The 18,576-nt window shown below is 40.9% G+C and overlaps 1 protein-coding gene across 1 annotated transcript in view; it reads left to right on the top strand.

Annotated features, from left to right (window-relative positions):
- The window catches only part of LOC148477265 (uncharacterized), a 33,822-nt gene that overhangs the window by 5,665 nt on the left and 9,581 nt on the right, over positions 1-18,576 (top strand). Inside the window, exons 2-4 of the mRNA XM_088456962.1 lie at positions 3,360-3,408; positions 11,256-11,353; positions 11,483-12,002. Coding sequence (XP_088313088.1) covers positions 3,366-3,408; positions 11,256-11,353; positions 11,483-12,002 — 661 coding nt within the window. The 5' untranslated portion in view covers positions 3,360-3,365. The remainder of the gene's footprint in view (positions 1-3,359; positions 3,409-11,255; positions 11,354-11,482; positions 12,003-18,576) is intronic.

Raw genomic sequence — 18,576 nt, forward strand, 5'->3', positions numbered from 1 at the left:
GAAGGGTCAGAGGTAGACTGTTATGGTATAGAGGGAAGGGTCAGAGGTAGACTGTTATGGTATAGAGGGAAGGGTCAGAGGTATACTGTTATGGTATAGAGGGAAGGGTCAGAGGTAGACTGTTATGGTATAGAGGGAAGGGTCAGAGGTAGACTGTTATGGTATAGAGGGAAGGGTCAGAGGTAGACTGTTATGGTATAGAGGGAAGGGTCAGAGGTATACTGTTATGGTATAGAGGGAAGGGTCAGAGGTATACTGTTATGGTATAGAGGGAAGGGTCAGAGGTAGACTGTTATGGTATAGAGGGAAGGGTCAGAGGTAGACTGTTATGGTATAGAGGGAAGGGTCAGAGGTAGACTGTTTGCTATGTAAGGTGGCTCCCACACATCAGTGATCAGTGGTTGTGGAGAGACCTATGTGTACATGTCCTGAAGACGGTCCCAATGTGGATTGAAACGTCAACTTTTTATGTCTTAACAGATAAGTAATAAAGATGTGACTTTATTTACTACTACAATACCCAGTGAGTGCCCTCCTACTCTGCTGGTTTTGTACTTTGGATACCTATTTGGATCTTTGAGGAGCACCACATTGTTGGTCAAACTTTTTGCATTGAGTGCGGACATCAACAACTTTTATTATTTATTTATATATATATATATATATATATATATAATATATTGTAATCAACTAGTGTTTAGTGTTAAGGGAAGTTTAATAGTGAAAATGTGGATGCGCTAGTGCGCGTGTCTCTGTGATGTGAATATGTATGGTGCTGCTGTCTAATAAGAGAGGTTTATTCTCCTCCCAAGTTGTGAAACTATAAAGAGAAATATTGACTGCGCACTCAAAGACTATTCAGAGCCAACAAGTCTTTTAAATATATAAAAACATGTTTTAATAAAACATAAATAATATAAAGAAACCTATAACATTTTATATAAACACAAACATGTAATATTTTTGTGCAATGAAGTTTTCCAGGAAACACAAAATAAATCAATTGTGATAAATAGTTAAAAAATTAGATATTATTAAAAATAAAGATATGATATACAACTAAACCTTGTCACCAGCATTCCATTGGTGGAGAACAATGTAGCTAATCTTGTGTAGCAGCGTTAATTGAAACATATGAAGAGTGATTATTCTGTTTCTAATAATTGAGCAACGTGTACCAATATGCAGTCAAAATATTTAAGCTTATATTGCAAGGTCTCAAACCATGGTAAGCCGAAAACACGTTGCTGCTGTTTGGCAGCAGAAATGAGCAGTTCACTCCACAGTACAGAAATCTGGTATACTCAATAATGTTATAGACACCGTATTGAATAACAAGCTTCCCGGTGAGACCGTAATTTATGTCGGAGCCAGATAATAGCGCCGTTCTGAACAGTGATTTGTCTCATATGCTGGACAAGCTGCAGGGACGTAGTCTGTATGCCACATGCACCGGATTGTGGCAGACTACTCCGTGAGACTCGGCAGACTAGATGGAGCCAGGTATGTATGATGTCCTGGAGGTGTGGCTATTTCATATAGTATGTGAGCCGCAGGGACGCTGATCTCTGAGCCGCAGATGGTTTGGAAGGTAGTGCCGGCCGGCTGTAGCGGTCTCAGTACTGATCTCAGGTTTGTGGTGTCCGCTTGTGGCTAAGGTGCTAATTCTGGTAAGGACCTTGAACGCTGATGCCTTATAGTGAAAGAGTTCTCTCTAGCTGATGGAGTCAAGCCGGTGACATAAGAAGTAGCTCAATGCGTTTCAGTGCACCTGGCACCTTCATCAGGAGCATATGCTAGATTCCTTCCTGTTGTTTATTAAATAGAGACAGAGGGAGGTCTCCATGCAATCAGGACAGGTGTTATGGATCCATCATTTGTGATATGTTGTTTAGAAAGTTCCTAAGAACCACTGATACTGACAATCCTCTAATTTTTGAATATTATTATAATAATAACATCATTTATTTAAACAATATAATGATATAATTATAATGATAATTTTAAATAATATAATATAATGATGACCAGCATTAGACTTGTTGGCAAAAAATAAATTCTATAAATCATAAAAATTTGTATTTAACAATAATGATCATTCGACAGTGTCTAGTACAAAAGCACATATGTAACTACATATATATTTATATTTCTAAAATTATTTGTACTCATAACATGCTTCTAATCATATTTTGTAATAAAATAAATACTTCAAGGCAGTGGACTACAGATATATAGACGAAGGAGGTATGCAATATAAGAAAAACATATAAAACATAAAAATAAACACTATACCATTTATTAATTAATATGAAACCATATTTGGCAAATAGTGTAAATCGACCTGGGTTTAGATGTAGTATAACAACCTTGTATATAAGGTGATTTAATAAATTTATATACTATCATCTTTGAGTAATGATTCCCCAATGAAGGTTAAATATGAATGGATAAACCGATCTCATTCTAAAAAACAGAAAAGGGGAGAAAAAGGGGTAGGGAGGGAGGATGGGAGGGGGGGGGGCAGAAAACTGGGATCTGATATAAGCTAGATACGAGGGTCAGAAATCCTTTGGGTCAATGATTCGTGTGATATGTAGCGTCCCCGCTAGGCTGTTTTAGCGAGGCGCGGCGCCCTGCCCTCCAGAAGGAGGGCAAAAAGCGCCCTGCCCTCACAGCCTGCGGGTGCCGTCTTCACCCGCGGGACGCAGTGTCCCGCGGGTGGAGAAATGTGCGGTGACCCGGTCACCGCCGGAGAATAGACGCCGGGCGCATGCGCCCGGCATCTATTCTCCCTATCTGCAGCGCTTGGGGGCTGCCCGGCGTGTCCGTAAGTGCTGGGCATGCCCCCAAGTATGACGAAAAGGGGACGCGTCTTATATACACGCCCCCTTTTCATGGCCACGCCCCCCTTTCGGGCGCACAAAGTTCCCCTCTCTGTCTCTGGCGCCCTGCCTGCCGCCAGAGCTAGAGTGAACACTAGATAGGTGAAAAATAGTGGATTACTAGCAGTAAGTGGTCAAAAGTAATAAACCATAATTAGGGGATTACAGACTAGCCCGGTAAATTTGGCTGCCTCAAGGGTCCATGAGTGCAGGGGAACCACCAGGACGAGCCTGCAGCACCCCACAAAGAATGATCTATGGAGGAAATTAATTAGAAATCTACATCCACTGTCTCATTGAGACCCTCTGGTTTCAAGGTATAAATTTTATGTATCCAGACGGCTTCTATGAGACATAATCAGGAGAATCTGTCTCCACCTCTTTCAGTTTTTTTTGTGCTAGGGGCTCCGATACAATGGTTACAACTTGTGTTAATAATCATTTACCTATTTCTCTCCTTCTGTCCCCACCCAGCCTCTGATGATTGCAGACACCAGAAGTGGACATAAGAACATTCCCACAGGTAAGATTGTCACTATATGTGATTTATTATTATTCCCGTCTTCCAGCCGTCTACTTGTACAGGATATCACACATTAATAAATAACGCAATAAAGAACATTACGTTATTAGTCTGGATCTTTTCTCCCTCACAAAGTCTGGCCTCTGGTTATACGGTAGACGAGGATGAAACAAGGGATCCGATTGCCAGGTTCCCTCACAGATGTGGCCCTTAGTACATCCCATACATCTTTAGCCAATTTAGATGCACATGTAGGTAACAATGTCCTCTTGCTTGGCAACAGCATACAGTAATACAATAATACAGATCAGTGGAAGATGGAGCATCAGATGTAATAACCCTGTAGTTATTAGGGAATAACAGGACACATGTATTACTAGTGGTGTTATATGGAGATGTGACTAAGGGCTGATTCTCAGTAATACAATAATACAGATCAGTGATAGATGGAGCATCAGATATAATAACCCTGTAGTTATTAGGGAATAACAGGACACATGTATTACTAGTGGTGTTAGATGGAGATGTGACTATGGTCTGATTCTCAGTAATACAATAATACAGATCAGTGGTAGATGGAGCATCAGATGTAATAACCCTGTAGTTAGTAGGGAATAACAGCACACATGTATTACTAGTGGTGTTAGATGGAGATGTGACTAAGGTCTGATTCTCAGTAATACAATAATACAGATCAGTGGTAGATGGAGCATCAGCTGTAATATCCCTGTAGTTATTAGGAATAACAGGACAAATGTATTACTAGTGGTGTTAGATGGAGATGTGACTAAGGGCTGATTCTCAGTAATACAATAATACAGATCAGTGGTAGATGGAGCATCAGCTGTAATAAACCTGTAGTTATTAGGGAATAACAGGACACGTGTATTACTAGTGGTGTTATATGGAGATGTGACTAAGGGCTGATTCTCAGTAATACAATAATACAGATCAGTGGTAGATGGAGCATCAGATGTAATATCCCTGTAGTTATTAGGGAATAACAGGACACATGTATTACTAGTGGTGTTAGATGGAGATGTGACTAAGGGCTGATTCTCAGTAATACAATAATACAGATCAGTGGTAGATGGAGCATCAGATGTAATAACCCTGTAGTTATTAGGGAATAACAGGACACATGTATTACTAGTGGTGTTAGATGGAGATGTGACTAAGGGTTGATTCTCAGTAATACAATAATACAGATCAGTGGTAGATGGAGCATCAGCTGTAATAACCCTGTAGTTATTAGGGAATAACAGGACACATGTATTACTAGTGGTGGTAGATGGAGATGTGACTAAGGGCTGATTCTCAGTAATACAATAATACAGATCAGTGGTAGATGGAGCATCAGCTGTAATACCCCTGTAGTTATTAGGGAATAACAGGACACATGTATTACTAGTGGTGTTAGTTGGGGATGTGACTAAGGTCTGATTCTCAGTAATACAATAATACAGATCAGTGGTAGATGGAGCATCAGATGTAATAACCCTGAAGTTATTAGGGAATAACAGGACACATGTATTACTAGTGGTGTTAGATGGAGATGTGACTATGGTCTGATTCTCAGTAATACAATAATACAGATCAGTGGTAGATGGAGCATCAGATGTAATAACCCTGTAGTTAGTAGGGAATAACAGGACACATGTATTACTAGTGGTGTTAGATGGAGATGTGACTATGGTCTGATTCTCAGTAATACAATAATACAGATCAGTGGTAGATGGAGCATCAGATGTAATAACCCTGTAGTTAGTAGGGAATAACAGGACACATGTATTACTAGTGGTGATAGATGGAGATGTGACTAAGGTCTGATTCTCAGTAATACAATAATACAGATCAGTGGTAGATGGAGCATCAGCTGTAATAAACCTGTAGTTATTAGGGAATAACAGGACACGTGTATTACTAGTGGTGTTATATGGAGATGTGACTAAGGGCTGATTCTCAGTAATACAATAATACAGATCAGTGGTAGATGGAGCATCAGCTGTAATAACCCTGTAGTTATTAGGGAATAACAGGACACATGTATTACTAGTGGTGTTATATGCAGATGTGACTAAGGGCTGATTCTCAGTAATACAATAATACAGATCAGTGGTAGATGGAGCATCAGCTGTAATAACCCTGTAGTTATTAGGGAATAACAGGACACGTGTATTACTAGTGGTGGTAGATGGAGATGTGACTAAGGGCTGATTCTCAGTAATACAATAATACAGATCAGTGGTAGATGGAGCATCAGCTGTAATACCCCTGTAGTTATTAGGGAATAACAGGACACATGTATTACTAGTGGTGTTAGTTGGGGATGTGACTAAGGTCTGATTCTCAGTAATACAATAATACAGATCAGTGGTAGATGGAGCATCAGATGTAATAACCCTGTAGTTAGTAGGGAATAACAGGACACATGTATTACTAGTGGTGTTAGATGGAGATGTGACTAAGGTCTGATTCTCAGTAATACAATAATACAGATCAGTGGTAGATGGAGCATCAGATGTAATAACCCTGTAGTTAGTAGGGAATAACAGGACACATGTATTACTAGTGGTGTTAGATGGAGATGTGACTAAGGGCTGATTCTCAGTAATACAATAATACAGATCAGTGGTAGATGGAGCATCAGCTGTAATATCCCTGTAGTTATTAGGAATAACAGGACACATGTATTACTAGTGGTGTTAGATGGAGATGTGACTAAGGGCTGATTCTCAGTAATACAATAATACAGATCAGTGGTAGATGGAGCATCAGATGTAATATCCCTGTAGTTATTAGGGAATAACAGGACACATGTATTACTAGTTGTGTTATATGGAGATGTGACTAAGGGCTGATTAACAGTAATACAATAATACAGATCAGTGGTAGATGGAGCATCAGCTGTAATATCCCTGTAGTTATTAGGGAATAACAGGGCACATGTATTACTAGTGGTGTTAGATGGAGATGTGACTAAGGACTGATTCTCAGTAATACAATAATACAGATCAGTGGTAGATGGAGCATCAGCTGTAATATCCCTGTAGTTATTAGGAATAACAGGACACATGTATTACTAGTGGTGTTAGATGGAGATGTGACTAAGGGCTGATTCTCAGTAATACAATAATACAGATCAGTGGTAGATGGAGCATCAGATGTAATATCCCTGTAGTTATTAGGGAATAACAGGACACATGTATTACTAGTTGTGTTATATGGAGATGTGACTAAGGGCTGATTAACAGTAATACAATAATACAGATCAGTGGTAGATGGAGCATCAGCTGTAATATCCCTGTAGTTATTAGGGAATAACAGGGCACATGTATTACTAGTGGTGTTAGATGGAGATGTGACTAAGGACTGATTCTCAGTAATACAATAATACAGATCAGTGGTAGATGGAGCATCAGCTGTAATATCCCTGTAGTTATTAGGAATAACAGGACACATGTATTACTAGTGGTGTTATATGGAGATGTGACTAAGGGCTGATTCTCAGTAATACAATAATACAGATCAGTGGTAGATGGAGCATCAGCTGTAATATCCCTGTAGTTATTATGGAATAACAGGACACATGTATTACTAGTGGTGTTAGATGGAGATGTGACTAAGGACTGATTCTCAGTAATACAATAATACAGATCAGTGGTAGATGGAGCATCAGATGTAATAACTCTGTAGTTATTAGGAATAACAGGACACATGTATTACTAGTGGTGTTAGATGGAGATGTGACTAAGGACTGATTCTCAGTAATACAATAATACAGATCAGTGGTAGATGGAGCATCAGCTGTAATAACCCTGTAGTTATTAGGGAATAACAGGACACATGTATTACTAGTGGTGTTAGATGGAGATGTGACTAAGGGCTGATTCTCAGTAATACAATAATACAGATCAGTGGTAGATGGAGCATCAGATGTAATAACCCAGTAGTTATTAGGGAATAACAGGGCACATGTATTACTAGTGGTGTTAGATGGAGATGTGACTAAGGACTGATTCTCAGTAATACAATAATACAGATCAGTGGTAGATGGAGCATCAGATGTAATAACCCTGTAGTTAGTAGGGAATAACAGGACACATGTATTACTAGTGGTGTTAGATGGAGATGTGACTATGGTCTGATTCTCAGTAATACAATAATACAGATCAGTGGTAGATGGAGCATCAGATGTAATAACCCTGTAGTTAGTAGGGAATAACAGGACACGTGTATTACTAGTGGTGTTAGATGGAGATGTGACTAAGGGCTGATTCTCAGTAATACAATAATACAGATCAGTGGTAGATGGAGCATCAGATGTAATATCCCTGTAGTTATTAGGGAATAACAGGACACATGTATTACTAGTGGTGTTAGATGGAGATGTGACTAAGGGCTGATTCTCAGTAATACAATAATACAGATCAGTGGTAGATGGAGCATCAGATGTAATATCCCTGTAGTTATTAGGGAATAACAGGACACATGTTTTACTAGTGGTGTTATATGGAGATGTGACTAAGGGCTGATTAACAGTAATACAATAATACAGATCAGTGGTAGATGGAGCATCAGCTGTAATATCCCTGTAGTTATTAGGGAATAACAGGGCACATGTATTACTAGTGGTGTTAGATGGAGATGTGACTAAGGACTGATTCTCAGTAATAAAATAATACAGATCAGTGGTAGATGGAGCATCAGCTGTAATATCCCTGTAGTTATTAGGAATAACAGGACACATGTATTACTAGTGGTGTTAGATGGAGATGTGACTAAGGGCTGATTCTCAGTAATACAATAATACAGTTCAGTGGTAGATGGAGCATCAGATGTAATATCCCTGTAGTTATTAGGGAATAACAGGACACATGTATTACTAGTTGTGTTATATGGAGATGTGACTAAGGGCTGATTAACAGTAATACAATAATACAGATCAGTGGTAGATGGAGCATCAGCTGTAATATCCCTGTAGTTATTAGGGAATAACAGGGCACATGTATTACTAGTGGTGTTAGATGGAGATGTGACTAAGGACTGATTCTCAGTAATACAATAATACAGATCAGTGGTAGATGGAGCATCAGCTGTAATATCCCTGTAGTTATTAGGAATAACAGGACACATGTATTACTAGTGGTGTTATATGGAGATGTGACTAAGGGCTGATTCTCAGTAATACAATAATACAGATCAGTGGTAGATGGAGCATCAGCTGTAATATCCCTGTAGTTAATATGGAATAACAGGACACATGTATTACTAGTGGTGTTAGATGGAGATGTGACTAAGGACTGATTCTCAGTAATACAATAATACAGATCAGTGGTAGATGGAGCATCAGATGTAATAACTCTGTAGTTATTAGGAATAACAGGACACATGTATTACTAGTGGTGTTAGATGGAGATGTGACTAAGGACTGATTCTCAGTAATACAATAATACAGATCAGTGGTAGATGGAGCATCAGCTGTAATAACCCTGTAGTTATTAGGGAATAACAGGACACATGTATTACTAGTGGTGTTAGATGGAGATGTGACTAAGGGCTGATTCTCAGTAATACAATAATACAGATCAGTGGTAGATGGAGCATCAGATGTAATAACCCAGTAGTTATTAGGGACTAACAGGGCACATGTATTACTAGTGGTGTTAGATGGAGATGTGACTAAGGACTGATTCTCAGTAATACAATAATACAGATCAGTGGTAGATGGAGCATCAGATGTAATAACCCTGTAGTTATTAGGAATAACAGGACACATGTATTACTAGTGGTGTTAGATGGAGATGTGACTAAGGGCTGATTCTCAGTAATACAATAATACAGATCAGTGGTAGATGGAGCATCAGATGTAATAACCCTGTAGTTATTAGGAAATAACAGGACACATGTATTACTAGTGGTGTTATATGGGGATGTGTCTAAGGGCTGATTCTCAGTAATACAATAATACAGATCAGTGGTAGATGGAGCATCAGCTGTAATAACCCTATAGTTATTAGGGAATAACAGGACACATGTATTACTAGTGGTGTTAGATGGAGATGTGACTAAGGTCTGATTCTCAGTAATACAATAATACAGATCAGTGGTAGATGGAGCATCAGCTGTAATAACCCTGTAGTTATTAGGGAATAACAGGCACATGTATTACTAGTGGTGTTAGATGGAGATGTGACTAAGGGCTGATTCTCAGTAATACAATAATACAGATCAGTGGTAGATGGAGCATCAGCTGTAATAACCCTGTAGTTATTAGGGAATAACAGGACACATGTATTACTAGTGGTGTTAGATGGAGATGTGACTAAGGACTGATTCTCAGTAATACAATAATACAGATCAGTGGTAGATGGAGCATCAGATGTAATAACTCTGTAGTTATTAGGAATAACAGGACACATGTATTACTAGTGGTGTTAGATGGAGATGTGACTAAGGACTGATTCTCAGTAATACAATAATACAGATCAGTGGTAGATGGAGCATCAGATGTAATAACCCTGTAGTTATTAGGGAATAACAGGACACATGTATTACTAGTGGTGTTAGATGGAGATGTGACTAAGGGCTGATTCTCAGTAATACAATAATACAGATCAGTGGTAGATGGAGCATCAGATGTAATAACCCAGTAGTTATTAGGGACTAACAGGGCACATGTATTACTAGTGGTGTTAGATGGAGATGTGACTAAGGGCTGATTCTCAGTAATACAATAATACAGATCAGTGGTAGATGGAGCATCAGCTGTAATAACCCTGTAGTTATTAGGGAATAACAGGACACATGTATTACTAGTGGTGTTAGATGGGGATGTGTCTAAGGGCTGATTCTCTATCACCATATTTCTTAGAGCTGATATAGAGTGATAAAAAGAAACTAACCTTTGTTGCAAAATATAACCCCTCACTTATCACTCGACCACCTACACACACACATACACCTATTGCCTCTTACAGTAACTACCTGAGTAAATAGAGGGTTTTTTTGTAATTTAAAACAACCTTTACCATGAGAGCTCTCAGATTTCAAACTACATCTTTCGGTGGTGCATGTTTAAATATGATCCCTGTTTTTTTAAGTGAGCTTATCTAGTGTATATGCTATATTAAAGACAAAGACAGGAGTGAAATGACTGGGAATACTATGGCTTTGATTCAAGTAGACGCAAAGGGGTGAGTTATCGCCACCAACTAACCTGCAACCTGCTCCACTCATGGCCCGATCTAGCCCCGCAACCATGGATATTTATATGTGTGTGGTGGCACCGTAAGTGTGGCATATAGCTGTACTTACTCGTGGATGCGACTGTCATGTCTAATTGGATCAACCCCTAAATCCAGGGGAGTGTCACAGTGACATCACTTTTATCTATAGTAATAATACAGGGACATGACTGGGGAGGTGAGGGGATCTGAGAGTGTCATTGTAACGTCACTTATATCTATAGTAATAATACAGGGACATGACTGGGGAGGTGAGGGGATCTGAGAGTGTCATTGTAACATCACTTATATCTGTAGTAATAATACATGACAGTACAACCAGGGGATGTGTCTGGGAGATGACTATATCATTGTGTGTGTCAGGTTCCTATAAGGTGTCAGGATGTCACTGTCTATGTCTCCATGCAGAAGAGGGAATATATAGAGGAACACAGGTCTGTACAAGGACACGATGATGGAGAATCACCTGCCCCTCACATCACTGGGTAAGAGGAGACTGTCATTTATTGTACAGGGTAGAGCAGGTTTGGGAGCCCTATATACACACATTACCTGATAAGCACATATATACAATGTACTCAGTCACTGTGTTTCCTATAGATGGACCCAGTAATAGAAATACCACAGAGAGATGTCCCCATCATCTTTATTCACAGGATTGTACAGAGGAGAGTCACAGGACTCCACAGGAGCTTCAGGTAGATACCAGTATACCAAAGTGACTGTGACTCTATGATCTATAGAGAATCTGTGTGCGTATTATACACTGATTATTTTACTGCTTATTCTCAATTAAATTAGACTTGATTATTTTATGTGTCATTTAGAGTGAAGATCTTGTTGATATGAAGACAGAAGATATAGAGGGAGAAGAAGAGACATATGTGACTGATATAAAGGCAGAAGATACAGTGGGAGAAGAAGAGACGTATGTGACTGATATAAAGGCAGACGATACAGAGGGAGAAGAGACGTATGTGACTGATATGAAGGCAGAAGATGCAGAGGGAGAAGAAGAGACGTATGTGACTGATATGAAGGGAGAAGAGACGTATGTGACTGATATGAAGGCAGAAGATACAGAGGGAGAAGAAGAGACGTATGTGACTGATATGAAGACAGAAGATACAGAGGGAGAAGAAGAGACGTATGTGAATGATATAAAGGTAGAAGTTATAGAGGTAGAAGAGACGTATGTGACTGATATGAAGACAGAATATATAAAGGGAGAAGAAGAGACATATGTGACTGATATAAAGGCAGAAGATATAGAGGGAGAAGAAGAGACGTATGTGAGGGGTGATCAGAAGTGTAAAGAGGAGGAAATCCCTACAGATATCAGCACAGGTGAGTAATAAAAACTTATTGCAGAAAAGAGTCACATACTCTGTTCAGTCACTACAGCAATCTCTTATCCTACACCCTCCTCTGTCAGTACAAACTAATGAATAAAATGTATATGCACAGTGGGGGATTCAGGAGCCATTTGCTATTATTATACTCCTGCTTTCCCCCTCACATCATGTCACTGTGTGTTACCAGCCCAGAGATCTGACCAGTCTCCTCCCCACACTCTCTGGTGTATCTCATACATCAGGAGCCATCAGCCCCTATTATACTCCTGCTCTCCCCCTCACATCATGTCACTGTGTTACCAGCCCAGAAATCTGACCAGTCTTCTCCCCACACTCATCATATCTTTGTCTTCTACCAGCTACTCATGTTCTTTACTGTCCACTTCAAAAATGACCTTTGTTGATGGTCCTCCCCATGCCCTTCAATGGGATATTACCCATGATCCTTCCTGACCACTACTGCCTGACATTATCAATGATCACTGATGGTAATAACATCTTTGAATGTGATTTCTTGTACTGGTTTCATTCTGTTTTACCAGAGATATGAACCAGACCTGTATAAATATCTTTTAGGAAAGTATAACATTTTCTGCCTGGAGGTCCACAGCGAGGGTAATGGTGGATCCCGATTGTTTAAAATGTGGATTTTTCTGTTCCATTGTGTTTTTGCTGATTCATTTGAGTCCAGCTGGTTCTTTTGCATGTTCCAGTAGATCCCCTTAGAGGTTAGAGCGTATCTAACCTCCAGTGAAGATATTAATTCCTAGAGAGATACAAACTGGTTATTTTACATTTACTGAGATAGAGATCCGGAGAGTGTGAGGACACAGCAGGATGCAACTAGTATGACCTGTGTGTGATATAATGTATAGACCATGCCTGCACTCTGTTACACATACTGAGATGGAGATATGGAGAGTGTGAGGACACAGCAGGATACAGCTAGTATGACCTGTGTGTGATATAATGTATAGACCATGCCTGCACTCTGTTACACATACTGAGATGGAGATATGGAGAGTGTGAGGACACAGCAGGATACAGCTAGTATGTCCTGTGTGTGATATAATGTATAGACCATGCCTGCACTCTGTTACACATACTGAGATGGAGATATGGAGAGTGTGAGGACACAGCAGGATACAGCTAGTATGACCTGTGTGTGATATAATGTATAGACCATGCCTGCACTCTGTTACACATACTGAGATGGAGATATGGAGAGTGTGAGGACACAGCAGGATACAGCTAGTATGTCCTGTGTGTTATATAATGTATAGACCATGCCTGCACTCTGTTACACATACTGAGATGGAGATATGGAGAGTGTGAGGACACAGCAGGATACAGCTAGTATGACCTGTGTGTGATATAATGTATAGACCATGCCTGCACTCTGTTACACATACTGAGATGGAGATCAGGAGAGTGTGAGGACACAGCAGGATACAGCTAGTATGTTCTGTGTGTGATATAATGTATAGACCATGCCTGCACTCTGTTACACATACTGAGATGGAGATATGGAGAGTGTGAGGACACAGCAGGATACAGCTAGTATGACCTGTGTGTGATATAATGTATAGACCATGCCTGCACTCTGTTACACATACTGAGATGGAGATATGGAGAGTGTGAGGACACAGCAGGATACAGCTAGTATGTCCTGTGTGTTATATAATGTATAGACCATGCCTGCACTCTGTTACACATACTGAGATGGAGATATGGAGAGTGTGAGGACACAGCAGGATACAGCTAGTATGACCTGTGTGTGATATAATGTATAGACCATGCCTGCACTCTGTTACACATACTGAGATGGAGATCAGGAGAGTGTGAGGACACAGCAGGATACAGCTAGTATGTCCTGTGTGTGATATAATGTATAGACCATGCCTGCACTCTGTTACACATACTGAGATGGAGATATGGAGAGTGTGAGGACACAGCAGGGTGCAGCTAGTATGTCCTGTGTGTGATATAATGTATAGACCATGCCTGCACTCTGTTACACATACTGAGATGGAGATATGGAGAGTGTGAGGACACAGCAGGATACAGCTAGTATGACCTGTGTGTGATATAATGTATAGACCATGCCTGCACTCTGTTACACATACTGAGATGGAGAGTGTGAGGACACAGCAGGATACAGCTAGTATGTCCTGTGTATGATATAATGTGTAGACCATGCCTGCACTCTGTTACACATACTGAGATGGAGATCCGGAGAGTGTGAGGACACAGCAGGATGCAGTGACCTGTGTGTGATATAATGTATAGACCATGCCTGCACTCTGTTACACATACTGAGATGGAGAACAGGAGAGTGTGAGGACAGCAGGATACAGCTAGTATGTCCTGTGTGTGATATAATGTATAGACCATGCCTGCACTCTGTTACACATACTGAGATGGAGATCAGGAGAGTGTGAGGACACAGCAGGATACAGCTAGTATGTCCTGTGTGTGATATAATGTATAGACCATGCCTGCACTCTGTTACACTTACTGAGATGGAGATATGGAGAGTGTGAGGACACAGCAGGATACAGCTAGTATGTCCTGTGTGTGATATAATTTATAGACCATGCCTGCACTCTGTTACACATACTGAGATGGAGATCAGGAGAGTGTGAGGACACAGCAGGATACAGCTAGTATGACCTGTGTGTGATATAATGTATAGACCATGCCTGCACTCTGTTACACATACTGAGATGGAGATCAGGAGAGTGTGAGGACACAGCAGGATACAGCTAGTATGTCCTGTGTGTGATATAATGTATAGACCATGCCTGCACTCTGTTACACATACTGAGATGGAGATCAGGAGAGTGTGAGGACACAGCAGGATACAGCTAGTATGTCCTGTGTGTGATATAATGTATAGACCATGCCTGCACTCTGTTACACATACTGAGATGGAGATATGGAGAGTGTGAGGACACAGCAGGATACAGCTAGTATGTCCTGTGTGTGATATAATGTATAGCCCATGCCTGCACTCTGTTACACATACTGAGATGGAGATATGGAGAGTGTGAGGACAGCAGGATACAGCTAGTATGACCTGTGTGTGATATAATGTATAGACCATGCCTGCACTCTGTTACACATACTGAGATGGAGATATGGAGAGTGTGAGGATACAGCAGGATACAGCTAGTATGTCCTGTGTGTGATATAATGTATAGACCATGCCTGCACTCTGTTACACATACTGAGATGGAGAGTGTGAGGACACAGCAGGATACAGCTAGTATGTCCTGTGTGTGATATAATGTATAGACCATGCCTGCACTCTGTTACACTTACTGAGATGGAGATATGGAGAGTGTGAGGACACAGCAGGATACAGCTAGTATGTCCTGTGGGTGATATAGTGTATAGACCATGCCTGCACTCTGTTACACATACTGAGATGGAGATATGGAGAGTGTGAGGACACAGCAGGATACAGCTAGTATGTCCTGTGTGTGATATAATGTATAGACCATGCCTGCACTCTGTTACACATACTGAGATGGAGATCAGGAGAGTGTGAGGACACAGCAGGATACAGCTAGTATGTCCTGTGTGTGATATAATGTATAGACCATGCCTGCACTCTGTTACACATACTGAGATGGAGATATGGAGAGTGTGAGGACAGCAGGATACAGCTAGTATGACCTGTGTGTGATATAATGTATAGACCATGCCTGCACTCTGTTACACATACTGAGATGGAGATATGGAGAGTGTGAGGATACAGCAGGATACAGCTAGTATGTCCTGTGTGTGATATAATGTATAGACCATGCCTGCACTCTGTTACACATACTGAGATGGAGATATGGAGAGTGTGAGGACACAGCAGGATACAGCTAGTATGTCCTGTGTGTGATATAATGTATAGACCATGCCTGCACTCTGTTACACTTACTGAGATGGAGATATGGAGAGTGTGAGGACACAGCAGGATACAGCTAGTATGTCCTGTGGGTGATATAGTGTATAGACCATGCCTGCACTCTGTTACACTTACTGAGATGGAGATATGGAGAGTGTGAGGACACAGCAGGATACAGCTAGTATGTCCTGTGGGTGATATAATGTATAGACCATGCCTGCACTCTGTTACACATACTGAGATGGATATATGGAGAGTGTGAGGACACAGCAGGATACAGCTAGTATGACCTGTGTGTGATATAATGTATAGACCATGCCTGCACTCTGTTACACATACTGAGATGGAGATATGGAGAGTGTGAGGACACAGCAGGGTGCAGCTAGTATGACCTGTGTGTGATATAATGTATAGACCATGCCTGCACTCTGTTACACATACTGAGATGGAGATATGGAGAGTGTGAGGACACAGCAGGATACAGCTAGTATGACCTGTGTGTGATATAATGTATAGACCATGCCTGCACTCTGTTACACATACTGAGATGGAGATATGGAGAGTGTGAGGACACAGCAGGATACAGCTAGTATGACCTGTGTGTGATATAATGTATAGACCATGCCTGCACTCTGTTACACATACTGAGATGGAGATATGGAGAGTGTGAGGACACAGCAGGGTGCAGCTAGTATGTCCTGTGTGTGATATAATGTATAGACCATGCCTGCACTCTGTTACACATACTGAGATGGAGATATGGAGAGTGTGAGGACACAGCAGGGTGCAGCTAGTATGTCCTGTGTGTGATATAATGTATAGACCATGCCTGCACTCTGTTATACATACTGAGATGGAGATATGGAGAGTGTGAGGACACAGCAGGGTGCAGCTAGTATGACCTGTGTGTGATATAATGTATAGACCATGCCTGCACTCTGTTACACATACTGAGATGGAGATATGGAGAGTGTGAGGACACAGCAGGATACAGCTAGTATGACCTGTGTGTGATATAATGTATAGACCATGCCTGCACTCTGTTACACATACTGAGATGGAGATATGGAGAGTGTGAGGACACAGCAGGATACAGCTAGTATGACCTGTGTGTGATATAATGTATAGACCATGCCTGCACTCTGTTACACATACTGAGATGGAGATATGGAGAGTGTGAGGACACAGCAGGGTGCAGCTAGTATGTCCTGTGTGTGATATAATGTATAGACCATGCCTGCACTCTGTTATACATACTGAGATGGAGATATGGAGAGTGTGAGGACACAGCAGGGTGCAGCTAGTATGACCTGTGTGTGATATAATGTATAGACCATGCCTGCACTCTGTTACACATACTGAGATGGAGATATGGAGAGTGTGAGGACACAGCAGGATACAGCTAGTATGACCTGTGTGTGATATAATGTATAGACCATGCCTGCACTCTGTTACACATACTGAGATGGAGATATGGAGAGTGTGAGGACACAGCAGGATACAGCTAGTATGACCTGTGTGTGATATAATGTATAGACCATGTCTGCACTCTGTTACACATACTGAGATGGAGATATGGAGAGTGTGAGGACACAGCAGGATACAGCTAGTATGTCCTGTGTGTGATATAATGTATAGACCATGCCTGCACTCTGTTACACATACTGAGATGGAGATCAGGAGAGTGTGAGGACACAGCAGGATACAGCTAGTATGTCCTGTGTGTGATATAATGTATAGACCATGCCTGCACTCTGTTACACATACTGAGATGGAGATATGGAGAGTGTGAGGACACAGCAGGATACAGCTAGTATGACCTGTGTGTGATATAATGTATAGACCATGCCTGCACTCTGTTACACATACTGAGATGGAGATATGGAGAGTGTGAGGACACAGCAGGATACAGCTAGTATGTCCTGTGTGTGATATAATGTATAGACCATGCCTGCACTCTGTTACACATACTGAGATGGAGATATGGAGAGTGTGAGGACACAGCAGGGTGCAGCTAGTATGTCCTGTGTGTGATATAATGTATAGACCATGCCTGCACTCTGTTACACATACTATCACACAGAGCGCTTGCTCTGAATCAGGGCCATCCCTCTGAAATTAAGAGCGGCCTCCTGCAAGGCTCCACAGCAACAGTCTGCCAATTTCCCCTGTGGTGTGTTGTAGACACTGTAAAGGGTTGTGATCAGTCACCACAGTAAATTGCCGGCCATACAAATGGACCTGGAGGTTCTTCACAGTCCAAGCAATTTCCAAGCATTCCTTTTCAATTGTGGCGTACCCCACCTCCCGGAAAGACACACAAATTATCCTAGCGCTCGAGTCAGACCAATGGGGAAATCACCTGCTGCCGTCATTAATAGTGTGACCCCCACAAAAGCAACAGAATAAAAAAATAAAAAAACTGGGCTGGTCATTTCATATCCGTCAGAGGCTCTTATCAATTGTAAAATATATTCTTAAGTTTATTTGTAATAAATACTTAGGGGTTATTCTAATTATTTGTTAATTGCGAGGTGCGATTTGCTGTTTTCTCTTCAAATTAGCGCAGAGAATTAATTTTGCAATCCAATTAGCAACTTGCACTGAACCAGAGTAAATTTGCATTTTTCCATTTGCACCTCCCTGAGGGTGAGAGATGGAAAGG

This window comes from Taudactylus pleione, unplaced genomic scaffold (genome assembly GCF_031769625.1).
Source record: "Taudactylus pleione unplaced genomic scaffold, aTauple2 ptg000730l, whole genome shotgun sequence".
In the NCBI taxonomy this organism is placed as follows: Eukaryota; Metazoa; Chordata; class Amphibia; order Anura; family Myobatrachidae; genus Taudactylus; species Taudactylus pleione.